General features: G+C 30.9%; 2 protein-coding genes across 2 annotated transcripts; one reads left to right on the top strand and one right to left on the bottom strand.

Moving 5' to 3' along the window:
* The first annotated feature begins 2559 nt into the window (after window positions 1–2559).
* LOC110732794 (zinc finger MYM-type protein 1-like) lies at window positions 2560–5028 on the top strand. Its single transcript, XM_021912800.1, has one exon. The coding sequence runs from the start codon at window positions 2560–2562 to the stop codon at window positions 5026–5028; it is 2469 nt and encodes an 822-aa protein (XP_021768492.1).
* Window positions 5029–6848: 1820 nt separating this feature from the next.
* LOC110732272 (short-chain dehydrogenase TIC 32, chloroplastic-like) lies at window positions 6849–9805 on the bottom strand. The gene is made up of 8 exons (XM_021912187.1): window positions 9348–9805; window positions 8863–9094; window positions 8676–8755; window positions 8394–8550; window positions 8067–8148; window positions 7690–7777; window positions 7494–7540; window positions 6849–7378 (listed from the first exon to the last, which is right to left on the bottom strand). Exons 1-8 carry the CDS (start codon window positions 9469–9471, stop codon window positions 7190–7192), a joined length of 999 nt encoding a protein of 332 aa, XP_021767879.1. The 5' UTR covers window positions 9472–9805; the 3' UTR covers window positions 6849–7189.
* Between the last annotated feature and the right edge of the window lie 5491 nt (window positions 9806–15296).

Below are 15296 nucleotides of genomic sequence, written 5' to 3'. Positions count from 1 at the left end.
CTAAGACAAACCAAAGTGGACGACTACTAAGGTGGAAGGTAGCCTGTTACATTACTCAGATTGAAAGATAGAGTATAATCTATAAACACAAAAACAAATAAAAACAAGCTAAACTTAAATTAGTTAAGGTAGTAGTAAAAGGAAATGGAAATGTGTAAGCTCAATGTTTGGAGGGAGATTATCCTAGGCTATTATGCACCCGACTGTACTTAGTTCTATTATGGTTATTTGATGTTATCTAGATTAATTAGAAAATGGTATTGTGTCTATGTAGATAAGAATGTACATGCTTAGAGAGTTAGGAGCATGATAGATTTTTGTAACGTTTAGAGATAATCAATTGATTTATAACCGCCATATACATACTTAATAAGGCTACTCGTATATCTACATTTCAACACTACGCGGTGATAGTACGTTCTCCATGCATTGCATGTAATTTTTTATATTCATAATCAAAGATTTGTGTTGAAAAATGTGAAGAAGAAAAAAGTATGGCAAAAAGACGACATGAAATATTATGCGACATCCAAAATGGCAAAATGAAATATTGACACTATATTAAGAAACAAATGCATATACAAATATTGTACAAATTATATTCCAACTATTATACTGTTACAATTTTAAACAAATAACTAAGGGCTTGTTTAACATTTTTTTTTCTGATTTTTTAAAAACAAAAAACCAAAAAGGAAACAAAAAAAAAAGGTGTTTTGTTGTCAGTTTTCAATATTATCATGATTTTAGTAAGTTTGACCATTTTTTATTTCATTACATGACATATATCATATGATTTTAAAAACAAAAAACAGAAAACCAAAAAAATATCAAACAAACCTAAGATATGAAGACAATATAATGAGACAAGACACCTAATTTATGAGAATGGATATACATGTAAACCATTAAATAAGGTCAAAATCAATAGTAGGCAACTAGGCATGCATAGGCGCTTTGAATGACATTAACCCTTGGAGAATGTAGCTTTACTCATTTGTCAATCTCATCTTGTCGGTGAAAAAACATTGACCACATAAAACCAAAATAAAGGAAGAAACTAAAGCCAACTAATTGATCGTATTCTAAACTAGATAATCAAATACGAAGTAGAATAATTGCATTAAGGTCAAACATTACATTCAAAGATTTGATTTTGATGCTAACCCTAACAAATTATATATATATATATATATATATATATATATATATATATATATATATATATATATATATATATATATATATATATATATATATATATATATATAAGAATAATACTCTACTAATAAACTAGACTTCTACTACTATATAATACAATTAGTTGGCACCACAACTCATTAATCTCATCATATTATTGGAACAAAAGCTATCTAATTACCAAAAAATTAATATAAATTGTCTAAAAAATTGTAAAAATACCTCATAAGTCAAAGATAATACGAGTGGAAAAATGATCACCAATAATAGCAAACGACAAAGAAATACTTGCTTGGTTTGCATGTCTTTCTTAAAATAAATAATTATAGAACAAATAATTAAAAGATGCGCTTTGGTAAAATTAAATTGGTCCATAACTTATATATATGACCTAAGTTGTTCATTTACTACGTATAGTGCAAGCTAGATATATATAGGTAGCTAGTACTTGTTACAAATTGAAGTTGTGAATATGAATTGAGGAGCAAGATAGTAGTATACCTAGAGAGTAGAGAACCACGATTTTATTACTAGTTAGCCTTTGATAGTGACAACTAATTAAACATCTTATTAATGAATAAATTTATGGTCATTTATATGGTACTTTTTTCTCCATTATTTCGAATAATGTGATATTTGTTCGTGTGTGTTGTCTCTTTTACGCGCCTAGCTAGAGGCTATAATTTTGGTTCCGTTTCCTCATATGAGTGTATGACTTATGAGGCAGGGGCGGACCCAATTAAGTGACATGGGGGGACAGCTAATTTAAAAAAAAATTAAAAAAAAAAAAAAAAAGCAAAACAAATCGCACAGCGCTGCTCCATTTCAATCTTCACTCCAATTCGCCATTACCACTACTCCACTAGTCCACTGCGTCGCTGCTCCACCATTCCACCAACCGGCGACCGTCGAGGCTTCGTGCGTGCGTGGTGCGTCGCTGCTCCTGTGCGGCTGTGCTCCATCTTCAGTCTTCGCTGCAGGCGCGTGCGTGAGTGCGTCAGGCGTCACTGGCTCGCTGCTCCACCGACCACCGACCACCGCCTGTCCGCCTTGGCCCCTGGGTTCCTCACCACTCGCTGAGTCGCTGCTAAACTTATGGTATGTCTTGCTAAGTTGCTAACCCTAATTCGAATTTCGAAATTCCCAATTTGTTAATTTGAAATCCCCAATTCACCAATTGTTAACCCTAATTTCCAGATTTTTGTTGAATTATTTTAATTTTAATTGCAATATTTGTTGAATTTTAATTTTAATTGCAATTTTAATGTTAGGTTTTATAGTATGCATTTATGCAATGATGTGAATTGTGGAAATTCCGAAATTGAATAATTGATATATATTTTTTAATGTAATTAGGAAATGTCAAATGATTCACCTAATTCAAACAAATCCAAGGCTACTAGAAAACAACCCGATCTTCGACAATTCTTGTCTAAAAGAAAGAAACTCCATGAAAATGAGTCCAATAACTCCCCTTCATTAAGCCCCCCTCAAAGTCAAGAAGATGATATGGAAATGGGTGGTTCAAGTACTTGTAATGTACCATTGGAGGAAAATTTGGTATACGATGTTGAACTTCTTCCTCATGATCCGAGAAAAAGAATAAACATAATGGATTGCCCCGCAAATGAACGAAATGCAGTTAGGAGGGGTTATATTCTTAAAAAACCTTGCCAACCAAAAACTCATGACTTTCCTCAAAGACAAGTGTCTGGTTTACGTCGCTTTAGTGTTCATTGGTTCAAGAAATGGGATTGGCTTGAGTATAGTATTGAAAAAGATGCTGCATTTTGTTTTGTATGTTACTTGTTCAAGAATGAAGTTGATAGTTATTCGGGGGGTGATGCATTTGTTGATGGAGGATTTAGGGCATGGAATAAACCGGAAAGATTTGAGAAGCATGTTGGTGGAATTAACAGTGTTCATAATCTTGCTTATGAGAAATATGTGAATTTAAGAGATGGAAAAAAAAAATCAATCTTGAATGTTTTTGACAATGCAAGTGAGGTGATTAAAAGTGAATATTTTATCCGCTTGAATGCATCTTTAACTTGTTTAAGGTTTCTTTTGGGGCAAGGTTTGGCATTTCGTGGACATGATGAAAGCGGGGAGTCATATAATAGGGGTAATTTCCTTGAGCTTTTGAAATGGTTAGGAGAAAAGGTTGAGGAAGTAAGACAACATACTCTTGAAAATGCACCTAAAAATTGTCAAATGATTTCCCCTTCTATTCAAAAGGACATTATTAATTGTTGTGCCAAAGAAACAACTAGGTGCATAATAGAAGAAGTTGGTGATGATTACTTTGCCATATTAGCCGATGAGTCAAATGATGTGTCCCAAAAAGAACAACTAGCTCTTGTTTTGCGCTTTGTTAATAGAGATAGTGGAAAGGTAATGGAGCGATTTTTAGGCATTGTTCATGTTGGTAATACTACCGCTTTAACTCTTAAAGATGCAATCATGTCTTTACTTGTTGAACATTCATTGAGTCCATCTATGATAAGGGGGCAAGGGTACGATGGAGCTAGCAACATGAAAGGTGAAATAAATGGTCTTAAGACTTTGATTATGAATGATACTCCAAGTGCCTACTACGTACATTGTTTTGCTCATCAACTTCAACTAACACTAGTTGTCATTGCTAAAAAGAATGATAGTTGTGGTTGTCTTTTTGAGATACTTGCAAATTTATTGAATGTGGTTGGAGTTTCTTGCAAGAGAAGAGAAATGATTCGACAAGATCAAGCTCAAGAAGTTGCTCGAGCATTGGATGTAGGGGATATTGTGAGTGGATCGGGTTTAAATCAAGAACTTGGTTTGAAAAGGCCCGGGGATACTCGTTGGAGTTCTTATTACAAGTCTATTTCAAACATCATCCTCTTATTTCCTACAATTGTTAAGGTACTTGTACACATTGGGAAGCATGGTGTATCGGAAGATAAGTTCAAAGCTCAAATTGTTTTAGGACAATTAGAGTCATTTGACTTTGTTTTTATTGCTCACTTGATGTTGACTATTTTTGGTTACACTAATGATTTGTGTGTTGCTTTGCAAAGAAAGAAGCAAGATATTGTAAATGCCATGGAACTTGTCACTTACACAAAATTGGTGTTGCAAAAAATGAGGGAGCAAGGATGGGATACTCTCTTAAACAAGGTAACTTCATTTTGTGCTAAACATGGTATTGTTGTTCCCACTATGGATTCTCCTTATGTTCCTCAAGGAAGATCAAGACGTTTTGTTGAAGAAGCAACAAATGAACATCATTTTCGGGTTGAAATTTTTGTAAGAGTGATTGATTTGCATCTTCAAGAACTTGATGATCGATTTAATGAGAGGAATATGGAGATACTAATATGTATGGCTTGTTTAAGTCCTAAAGATAACTTCTCATCCTTTGATAAAGATAAGGTACTTAAACTTGCCTCTTTTTATCCCGAAGAATTTTCAAGCTTTGATTTGATGGCTCTTGAATGTCATCTTGATATATTCATGGAGAATATGCTAAATGATGATAGATTTCAAGGTATAAATGACCTTAACTCTCTTTCTATGATGCTTGTTAAAACTAATAAGCATAAGACTTTTCCTCTTATTCATTTGCTTATCAAGTTGATGTTGATTCTTCCGGTTGCCACGACAAGTGTTGAAAGAGTCTTTTCCGCAATGACATGTGTCAAAAATAAGTTGCGAAATAGCATGGGTGATCAACTTATGAATGATTGTTTGGTCACTTTTATTGAGAAGGATGTCTTCCTAAGAGTTTCCGATGAAAAAATTGTTGATCGCTTCCAAAATATGAAGACTCGAAGGATGAAAGTGTAATTTTAATGTAATGTTTATGTAATTTTTTTCATCATTTGAATTGTATGACTAAGTATGTTTTTTATTTTGAAATTTTAATATTAAGTATTAACTAATTTGTGTGTTTGAGTTTTTTTTTGTTTTTATTTTTTGTTAAGCTTTTTGTAAGTTAAGCATTTTGTCCCCCCGAATTGAAAATCCTGAATCCGCCACTGTTATGAGGTAAGGAATTGATTTGTGTTAGCTGTAAATGCGGCCTTAAATCTCATTTAATTAATTGTCATGCAAAGTTGCTTAAGATAATACGGATAACTTAAACTCCATTTTAGCTCAAATAATTAAATATTGTGCATTGATCGGTAAATGTTTGGCATGATCGAGTGATAATTGAATAGTTCAAAGAATTCTTATGATTGAATGCCGCTTTTTTTTTTTTTTTTTAGTGAGTGTGTTGTAGGCTCGTATCTGTATCTTGATGTATGGGTATAGGTTATATATGACAACCGATTCACAAATTAAACTGTTGACGGCCTTCAAATTAAATCACATGCATGAGCATACACAAAAGCTAGTACATTTTGGTTAAAGATAATGTATATTTTGGTTAAAGATAATGTATAGTGAATGAGTAAAATTGTTGCCAATAACCACACTATAAGGCTATAAGGTAAAAATTATCATCACCTAAAATGAGTGCAATACAAGAATAAAAGGGTATACTACTGTGGAACGAAGTAAATATGTGCAACACAAGATTAAAAAGGTACACTACTATGGAACGGAGCGAATAAAATGCACATATCTCTTATAAATCTTTTTTTTTTTAAGAGAAACTTTTTCTTTTAGTAATATTACCTATCAAGTGTGCGTCAACCGTTACAAATCAAACATGCGATAATTTGTGTAGAATCATTGTTGGTCACGGCACATACTCTACCAATGAGTCATAACTCATTTGATTGTCTAGCTCTTGAGCTTTTGATCGATCTCGCATGTATTATTTGTAGCGGAATTTGAGAAAGATCTCCGATTATCTCAAACAACTGTATACAGTACAGTTATCATTGATCAATCAACTAACCAATTTGTCTTCTTCTTCTTCTTGTTAAATATATCCTTTTTGGACCAGAACACTGGTCCTGTTATTGCACACCAAATACAGAACCGAAAATATTAAAACTGTAACACCCACATGCCATTGGCCATTGACTAATTCCCACTAATTATCTGTATTATTATTATTATTATTATTGCTGCAATTAACATTATTAGCAATGTTATTTATATCATTTTAATTTTCTAGATATATAATCAATTTTTCCTAACTAGCTCTAATCCCATTTTGTACCTTATTCATCACAATTATTATTTGTATTTGGTAAAAAAAAAATTATGCACTTAGGGTCTTTAGTCAATGTACGTTATTGGTGATAGTGTAATTAGAACTACTTATACGACAACTAAATTTAAATACGCGTGATTTATCATTTTTAATTTTTCTTTCAAATAATCCATTTATCAATGACATACGAAGTACGGAGTATTAAGTTTCATGATAACAAGTGAGGACATTGACCAAATTACCAATTCAATCAACTATAGGTTTATTATATTTAAATCCAAGTTGTATATAATTACCCTCAAAAGGGACGGATTACACATGATTTGAGCACATAAACAACATAGAAAGGCAAAATACAGTACATCAACTAAAAAGAAAGTAAAGGCCAACAAAATATATGATGGTTGAATACATATATAATAATTTACAATTATACATAGTATTATTAAACAATATATTTCTCAAAAAAGAACTTTATAGTACGATAATAATTTTATTATGTACTAAAACTACTTTGTATATTTGAAGCTGGACTGAAGAAGCAAGATTGCTTTATAATTACAAGCTAAGGTACAACTTTTTATAATCATCAAACTATGATCTTCCATAAACAAAGATTTATATCCTTGCAACTCCACTTCTAACTACTACTAATTCTAGTAAATATTTATAAATATTTTTTTTTGAAACAAGTACACTAACATACGTATATAGTATCATATATCTCAAACTACTAAAACTTTTTTCTAATCCCTAGTGATATTTATATTAATTATACATGTAGAAGTATATATAATATACATGACTAATTAGCTAATTAATTCATAATGATAGTGATATTTATAGATGAAAAGTTGATTTAGGATTTTCAGATGCCGCCATGGTTTCAGACACGTTCCATAGTCTTTCGGCCTCGAACGAGTTCGATCCGAGCTTTGACGGGGACGCTTCGTTGCAATCTGCAAAGTATTTGCCTGATATGTTTTCAAGTCTAGGGTGTGTTGCAACGTAACATGTGGTTGCTGCCGCCTGTACATACACGTAAAATACTGTTGAGTATGTTTTCTAATATATTTATAAACAATTTTAGCGGATATTACTAGTAATTATATATTTTAGACCAAGTTAGAAGGTGATGAAGTACCTGAGGAATAGTTTTTAGGAGCTTTGAAGCCAAGAAAAACACCAAATCTGCAAGTAATAAATACATGTATATCATTAAGTTATGCTGAATATATTTGTATATAAGACCTTGACTTTGTATTCACGTCATAGTATTAATAAATGAAGTGATTAATATATTTATGTAAAAACAATACAGTAATTATAATTGAAATTACCTGTGATAACGCCTTCACGGTCTCTAGTGAGTCTAGTCCTCACAATTCCAGGATGAACACAATTCACTGTAACATTTGCCTTCATTTGCTGCATAAAATTGCAATTTTTAATTAGAAACTAATTAACACTTAATTTAATAATAATAATCAAAACATGTTTAATTTGGTAGGGCTTTTGTTTTGTTTTGTTTGGCTTGGGGTAAACATTTTCACGCAATCTGCCTCACCCAAATTCTTCCCTAGAATAAATTACAGGAACATAAAATGCACTCATAAGTTGTAACCAACTAAATAATCATGTTGATTATTAATTACTTTCAACCAATTCAAACACGCTCTACTGTTAAATAAATTAAAAGGCTGGGAAAATAACCTACCTTGAGTTTATGAGCAAGCTCTTTGGTATGAAGTACGTTGGCAAGCTTAGAGAGAGCATACGCACGTGTCGCATCATACTCACTGCAATTCAACCCAAATAAACAAATTAATTTTAAAAAATAAAGACAAACTCTTAGCCAAACTCAGAACTACTTAAACAAACAAATTAATTGTCTCCCACTAATTAAAATTTGGTCAAAGCTAGTTAATCCCTATAAATTTATGAAATTAATATAGTCAAAACCAAAAATAATGAAAGGTGGCAAAAAATAATACTGGTACTAATTAATAAGATTTAAGGAAAAATAAAGAATCAGAGTACATATCTTTTGTTTTTAGTTATGAGGTCGAGGTAAGGAATCATATCGCCGGTAAACCAGCTGTGAATACTTGATGACACGTTTACTATTCTCCCTTGGATTCCTGTTTCTTCCGCCGTTTCCACCATTTTTTTCACCAACAGTTTTGTTAACAGAAAATGACCTGTTTTTTTTTTTTTTTTTTAATAATACCACTTTGATTAATTATATATACATAATATTTTCTTAATATAATTCTGTACATAACTTCATACATCACATGCAATACTATAGTTTTCTGTTACTTACCTAAATAATTAGTTGCGAAGGTCATCTCTATTCCATCTTCTGAGATTCCATGCCCATGCGAAAACTTCCCCGCATTATTTCTGTTTTCATTCATATATAAATACGTTAGTATAACACTCATTATTTGTCGGGTTATAATAGATGTACATATTACACTATCAACGTGACAATTAATAGCGGATCTTACATGAGGAGGTTAAGTGGCAGATGGAGGGACTCGAACTCACGAACAAACTTTCTAACGGAGGATTGAGAGCTAAGATCAAGTGACATAACGACCACCTTAGCTTGAGGACACTCGGCTAAAATCCGAGACTTGGTATCCTCAGCCGTCTTATAGCTTCGAGCCGGAAGTACGAGCCGAGCCCCTCGTTTAGCCAACACTCGAGCCGTTTCTGCTCCTATCCCCGACGTAGCACCTATAATTTAAAAATCATGGACCACAACAACAAAATGATAATAAGAAGCCAAACAAAAACAAAACTGAATACTAATAAGAATTAGCGTGAAATCGAAGCTTTAATCATTGCCTAATCATAAAAATATTTCCTACTATATATATTAGTTGTATCATAGTACTATATATATAATATAATCATGCATCAATGATGAATCATCCTTCTTATGCATGTTACTTTTGTATTAACTAACAAAAACAAATTAAATTATTACCAGTGATGATAGCGGTGATGTGGCTGAGATCACGACGGTTCTCGGTGACATCCTCAGCCGTTGATTTCGATCCGTACCCGCTCGCCCCGGCTGCGCCAATCAAGTACTTCAAAGCCTCCAACATTTTTACTCTTTATCTTTTATTTATTTTTTTACAAAAATAAATGTAGTTAAAAAAAAAAAGGTTGGTTCTATCCGCCAACTACTTGCGTTAATTCTTTGACGTAGATAGATAAATAGGGTAAGTAGAGTCTACAAAGTTGTAATAGTAGGCTTTGTCTGATAGAGGATATGATATTGCTTTAATTTGGTCTGATTTAATTTCCGTCCGTAAACGCTCGAATTCTTGTAGTGATAACGAGAAATGGAAACCAGAGAATAGAGAGAAAGTTTAGGAGAGAGAAAGAAGTGAGTGGTTAAAGATAGAAGGATGATGATGGGAATGGAAAAGTTGAGGAGTGGAAGGAGGGATTTTATAATGGTACTTTGCTGTTGGTGGTGCGGGGGAATCAAATTTTTAAGAGAGAGAAATTAAGAAAATAAATTAAAGGGGATTACATATTTGTCATGGATTGATTAGGATTAAAAATTATTGCATGATTGGTTATTATTGTTTGATTAGATTATTAATTAATTAATTAATTTAGCTTTTACTATTTTTTTTTTAACTATATCCACGGAAGAATTTTCGATTTTTACTTTACCAATTAATTTGTTGTCTACTAGGGAATAATTTTTTAGATATAGAATGTAATTAATTTAAGGAATAGGTGTACATATTCATAATAGACCAAAATTTTAAATAGGTCAATCCAACTCAATTTAGCATAATAGACACGAAACACCTTATCTTTTTTAGAGCTGAAATTAAGTTTTATCCGTAGAATGTTGTTCTTATCTTTAAAGGTACAAGAAATTTCCGCACTTAAAGTTAGTTCATCTACAAATATGATCTTAAGATGGTAAGATACAATTATACAGACGTTTATCAATTATGAAGCGGTCAACTAGGGAATAGTATATGTGTATAAAACTGAACTAAGTAACTGTATGTACAACTATGTTGTTCACCTCTGGGAATAAAATTTTGTTTAGAAGGTTCTGATACAATGTACTCATATTTAAAAATGGAATAATTACGTAACTAATAACTACAATCAATCTAATCAACGAAACTAATTACACAGGTTCTATGAATTTACTGACTGTTGATCCAAAACTTTGCATGATGATAATATACTTTTTAATACTCACTGTTAGAGATCAAAGTTGGATCGGCCCTCGTGTGCTATGTTTGGTTGGGATGCTGCCATACAATGCTGGTATGTATAGGTTTTAATTTTATACTCCTTTTTTCTTTTTGAAGGATTTAATTTTATACTTCATATAATCATATTTATACATGAGCATATCTTTTCCCATGATAAAAAGAAAAATCCTTTACGATTCATAATTTGATTATTCTCATTTATTTTCCCTAAATAAAAAAATCCTTCACTATATCTATTTGATATGAAAATATCAAGAATGATTTCTTATTTTCTTTCCCTAAATCTAGAATGATTTCTCAAAAATGAACATAATTGATCACCATTATTGTGTTTTAATCCAATCACTTAATTTTCGATATATATATATATATATATATATATATATATATATATATATATATATATATATATATATATATATATATATATATAATATCTTTGATATATGTTTTCGTTTTGAAAGATAAATCTTTGATATTTTATTACTTTATAGAAATCAATATATACTTATCCATTATTGTAATTTCGCACAAGTTATGATTTACGTAAGATGAAAGCACACTTTGAAAAGGTAGGATTGTATGAATAAGTTAAGCGATTTCAAAGTGTGTTTAGCAAGGATCGACGACATTTAATACTGTATATAAAAAGGTATTATATCAATTGTTGGGTAGTAATTTTAAGGACTAAACAAATTAATGAGAATATAAAAAGAAAGCAAAGTTAATTTCTAGGTTTTTGAAGAATTCATTCAAATTATTTTTACCTTACTGTAAACTCTTTATGAGAATATCGACTTTATTAACATTTAACTAACAAAAATATTTTTAATACTTGAGTCTCATGTAATCAATTGAAAATAAGGTATATATCATAAGACATCTAAGAAACTAAGACATATCAAATGTGGCATACCTGCATTATGGTATAACAAAATTTTTAAAAACAAAGCGTATATAGTAGTGTGTCTGATATATATAAACACGCCATTTAAATAAAGTGTTTCACAAACCAAAGAAACAAGTATAAAGATTACAAATTCTACTTGCAAGATTACTCCTTCAATGTATAATTTTTGTAACAACATAGTGTAAAATTAAAGGGGTACATACACTAGTAACAGTCAGTAACACTAGTCCCTGTTTGTACACAAATATCCGACAATTAATGGGAAATTATGCATATAACAAGCAATAACTGTATAAGGCGGTTTGTTGCATGAAATGATGAAGACAAGTAGACAACCAAATTTCCTATAGCAAAGTAATCCCATCAATAAATGAACTGCCATAACATACTCCTAGGAAAGTTTGGGATTGAAGAAGACTACTCATAATTAATTGCTCCATCTCCTCTTTTATTTAATGTTACTTTATTACATTTATTAAATACGATGACTTTGGTATATGTACATAAAATTAATTAAATATAATAATTTTTTATTCCCAAACAAGAATTAAGATTGTTAGTTGAAATCAGAACAGTGAACAGGTCCTGATTGACTAATTAAAAGGGGAGTTTTAATTATTTATTGAATCTTGCTGATGAACGTACTCGGGGCGCTGAATAACCATTTAATACATTTTTTAAAGTGGTACGAGTATTCATTTGGGAATGAATGTCAAAATCACGCGTAAATTGGTGTAATTAATGCTTCTTTTAATTTGATATTTCTACTTTTAGCTATCTTATCCAATGCCCGTGGACCGTTCGTTAGCTTTTGCCTTATTTATATACTACTCGTAATATATATTGATAAAGGGAGGGTTATTCAATTACTTATTCCCTCCATTTTTTTCTTTATTTACATTTTAAATTTTACAATTTTCAATATATATCTTTAACCATGAATATACGGAGTACTACTGTAAGTATTCAATATGATATAAATAAATATTACTCGTATTATTTTTAAAAAAATATATGTCAAGTAGAATATAACAAGATCTCACATGGTATATATGCTACGATTTTGATATTATAAATTGTACATATACTAGTGGATTCTTCCTGAATCTTTATAATAGGAGGTTTTTAAAGTTGATCATAAAAATCAAAGCATGAAGAATTAAAGAGGAATTGAGCTTTTGCAATTAAATTACTAGTAAAATAAATAAATAAAAAAAGAAAGAAAGAATAAGATGGTCAAGTGGGATTGCACGTGAGGGCTCAATATTGGGGCAGTGATCAGTCAAAACGACGGCCTCGAATCTTTAAAGATGTAGTAAATGTAAAAGTGTTTCTTGGGATTAAATGTCAATATTTATATGATGGTCAATCATACATTAGTTTTTGATGTTCAAACTTCAACCTACTTCTTCTTTCTTTTTTCTTTCACATTTCTCCTTATTTCACTCTTCATGTTGGGAGAATGGGGGCTTGACATTACGTTACATTACTTAATCATGCAATTACTTAATGTACTACATACGACGCCGTCTATGAACTGTATAGTAGTATTTTTATATTGTTGTACTTTTAATAAAAACAAACTATTTATACTCGGATTTGTATAATTATCGTACTATATAACCCATATGTAAGAACAAATATCTATACTATATATTAAAAGGCGTTGTTATTCAAGGATACACGCCACGTGTCACCCCTCTCTTTCACCTAAAAGATGCCACGTCATCAAGAAGAATTGGTACATGTCAATTAAAAAATGTTTATGTCAAGAATTGAACTCGGGTCCATCAGAAAATAAATAAGAAGTCATACCATCTCTTCTTAAATATAGTTAATGTATGGTACGAGTAATTTTTTTTTTTTTTTTTTTTTAACATGAAAACTATAATACGAAGTAAAGAATATCTAATGTATAGATCCGGGACATCACCCGGGCTAAACACTAGTTTTATATATAAAAAAAAATGTATAAACATGATAACTAAATTAAATGGATGGAGCTAGTATACTTTAATAAATGTCAATAATTAATAGTTATTGTTTGTTAACTTCTTTTTGCTTTTTAATTACTGTCCCTTTAATTTTTTTAACAATTTTAAGGATTGATTGGGTTGCATAAAGTGTATGTTTTAATTAAGTAGCTTAAAACAATAAAAATTTGTTTTGCCAAACATAGTACTATATGATTGTACATAACTATAAATTTGTAAAACATTAAACAATGAGGTATTATTGGTCTTGCTAGACCGAGAGTAGTTTATGGTATGCCATAAGTTTAAATCTTCCTACCCCGGTCCATTATTTGTAATTTATAATGTTCTTAAAGCTCATTTGTATAAAAATAAACTAGATATATAAAATTAGAGCCGTAAAAAGTTGACCCGATCCGAAATATCGACCCGAATCCGATTATTAACCGATCCGTTTGAACCCGGAAAAATGGTTACCCGAACCCGATATGACCCGACTTAAAACCAACCCTAGATCCGAGTTAACCCGAGTATTTGAGACCCGAACCTGAACATGAACAGATCTGGAGATGACCCGACTTGAATATGACCCATAATTTATTGACCTGAATCGAACCCGACCTAAACCGAGATTGACCCAAACCCTTTTTAACCCGTCATAACCCGAATTTAACCCGACCCGAATTTAACCCGACCTGGTATTAACCCGACTCGAATTTAACCCGACCTGTTACTAAATCGACCCGAATTTAACTCGACCTGCTACTAACCTGATCCGAATTTTACCCGACCTATTACTAACCTGACCCGAAATTCAACCCAATTTGTTACTAATCCGACCCGAAACCAACACGACTTGTTATTGACCCGAACCAAATTCAACCCAAATTATATTTTTTTTCCCTAAATTTATCTTCAACTTCCATAAAACTATTTTTTTTTAAGAAACTACCATATAACTATTTAAGCTCCGTTTATTGGTCTTTTTTTTTCTAATTTTATTATTCACTTGCCTATTTAATCTTATTTAAACGTTTTAAATCATGCCATTCAAACGTTTCAAAAAAATAAAAAAATAAAAAAATAATGCCATTAGAAAAAACGTAAGCTCAGATATGAACTTATTAAAAATAAAAAAAGTTTAGATGATTTCAAATAATAAGTTTAGAAAAAAAAAGTTTAGATAATTTCAAATAAAGTAACTCGGATATATAATTTAAGTTGGAATTTGTTTTGTCTTATCTAAACTCATTTGAACTTATTAACTCAAATATGAACTTATCTAAAATTGTTTTCCCTAAAATGAGTAGAAGCATTGTGAATACAAAAGAGACTGAACTTATTTTAACTTATCCAAACTAAACCTATTTTATCCAAATTTATATGAACTTATAATTATTGTGTTTTGTCTAAACTTATTTGAACATGTCATATCGAACATGAACTTATCTGAAATTGTTATCTCTAAAATGAGTGGAAACAATGTCAAAATAGATTAGAATAGGGTTTGAACTTATCTTCTAAAAATCTAAACTAATTAAACCTATCTTACTGGAATTAATATGAACTTATAATATATATATATATCTTATCTAAACTTACATGAACTTATTAGCTCGAATTTAAACTTCTCTGAAATTATTTCTCTTACAATAAATGAAGAAATTGATAATGATTAAATGTGAACGTCATTACATAAACCGACCCAAAAAATGTACCTGAACCCGATATGACCGGACCTAAAATCAACTTGAAACCCAGATTAACCCAATATTTGATACCCGAACATGACCCGA

This window comes from Chenopodium quinoa, unplaced genomic scaffold (genome assembly GCF_001683475.1).
Source record: "Chenopodium quinoa cultivar QQ74 unplaced genomic scaffold, ASM168347v1, whole genome shotgun sequence".
Classification (NCBI taxonomy): Eukaryota; Viridiplantae; Streptophyta; class Magnoliopsida; order Caryophyllales; family Amaranthaceae; genus Chenopodium; species Chenopodium quinoa.
The sequence above is the reverse complement of the archived record's forward strand: the minus strand, read 5'-3'. Positions and strand labels throughout refer to the sequence as shown.

Bases quoted from the DNA above. Each gene is read 5' to 3' on its own strand.
- LOC110732272 (XM_021912187.1), bottom strand. From the start codon at position 9,471: ATGTTGGAGGCTTTGAAGTACTTGATTGGCGCAGCCGGGGCGAGCGGG. The intron at 9,095-9,347 runs GTAATAATTTAA...TTTAAATTATAG, and splicing joins CATCACCGCTATCATCACTG to GTGCTACGTCGGGGATAGGA. The intron at 7,379-7,493 runs GTACTTCATCAC...GTGTATGTACAG, and splicing joins TCCTAAAAACTATTCCTCAG to GCGGCAGCAACCACATGTTA.
- LOC110732794 (XM_021912800.1), top strand. From the start codon at position 2,560: ATGTCAAATGATTCACCTAATTCAAACAAATCCAAGGCTACTAGAAAA.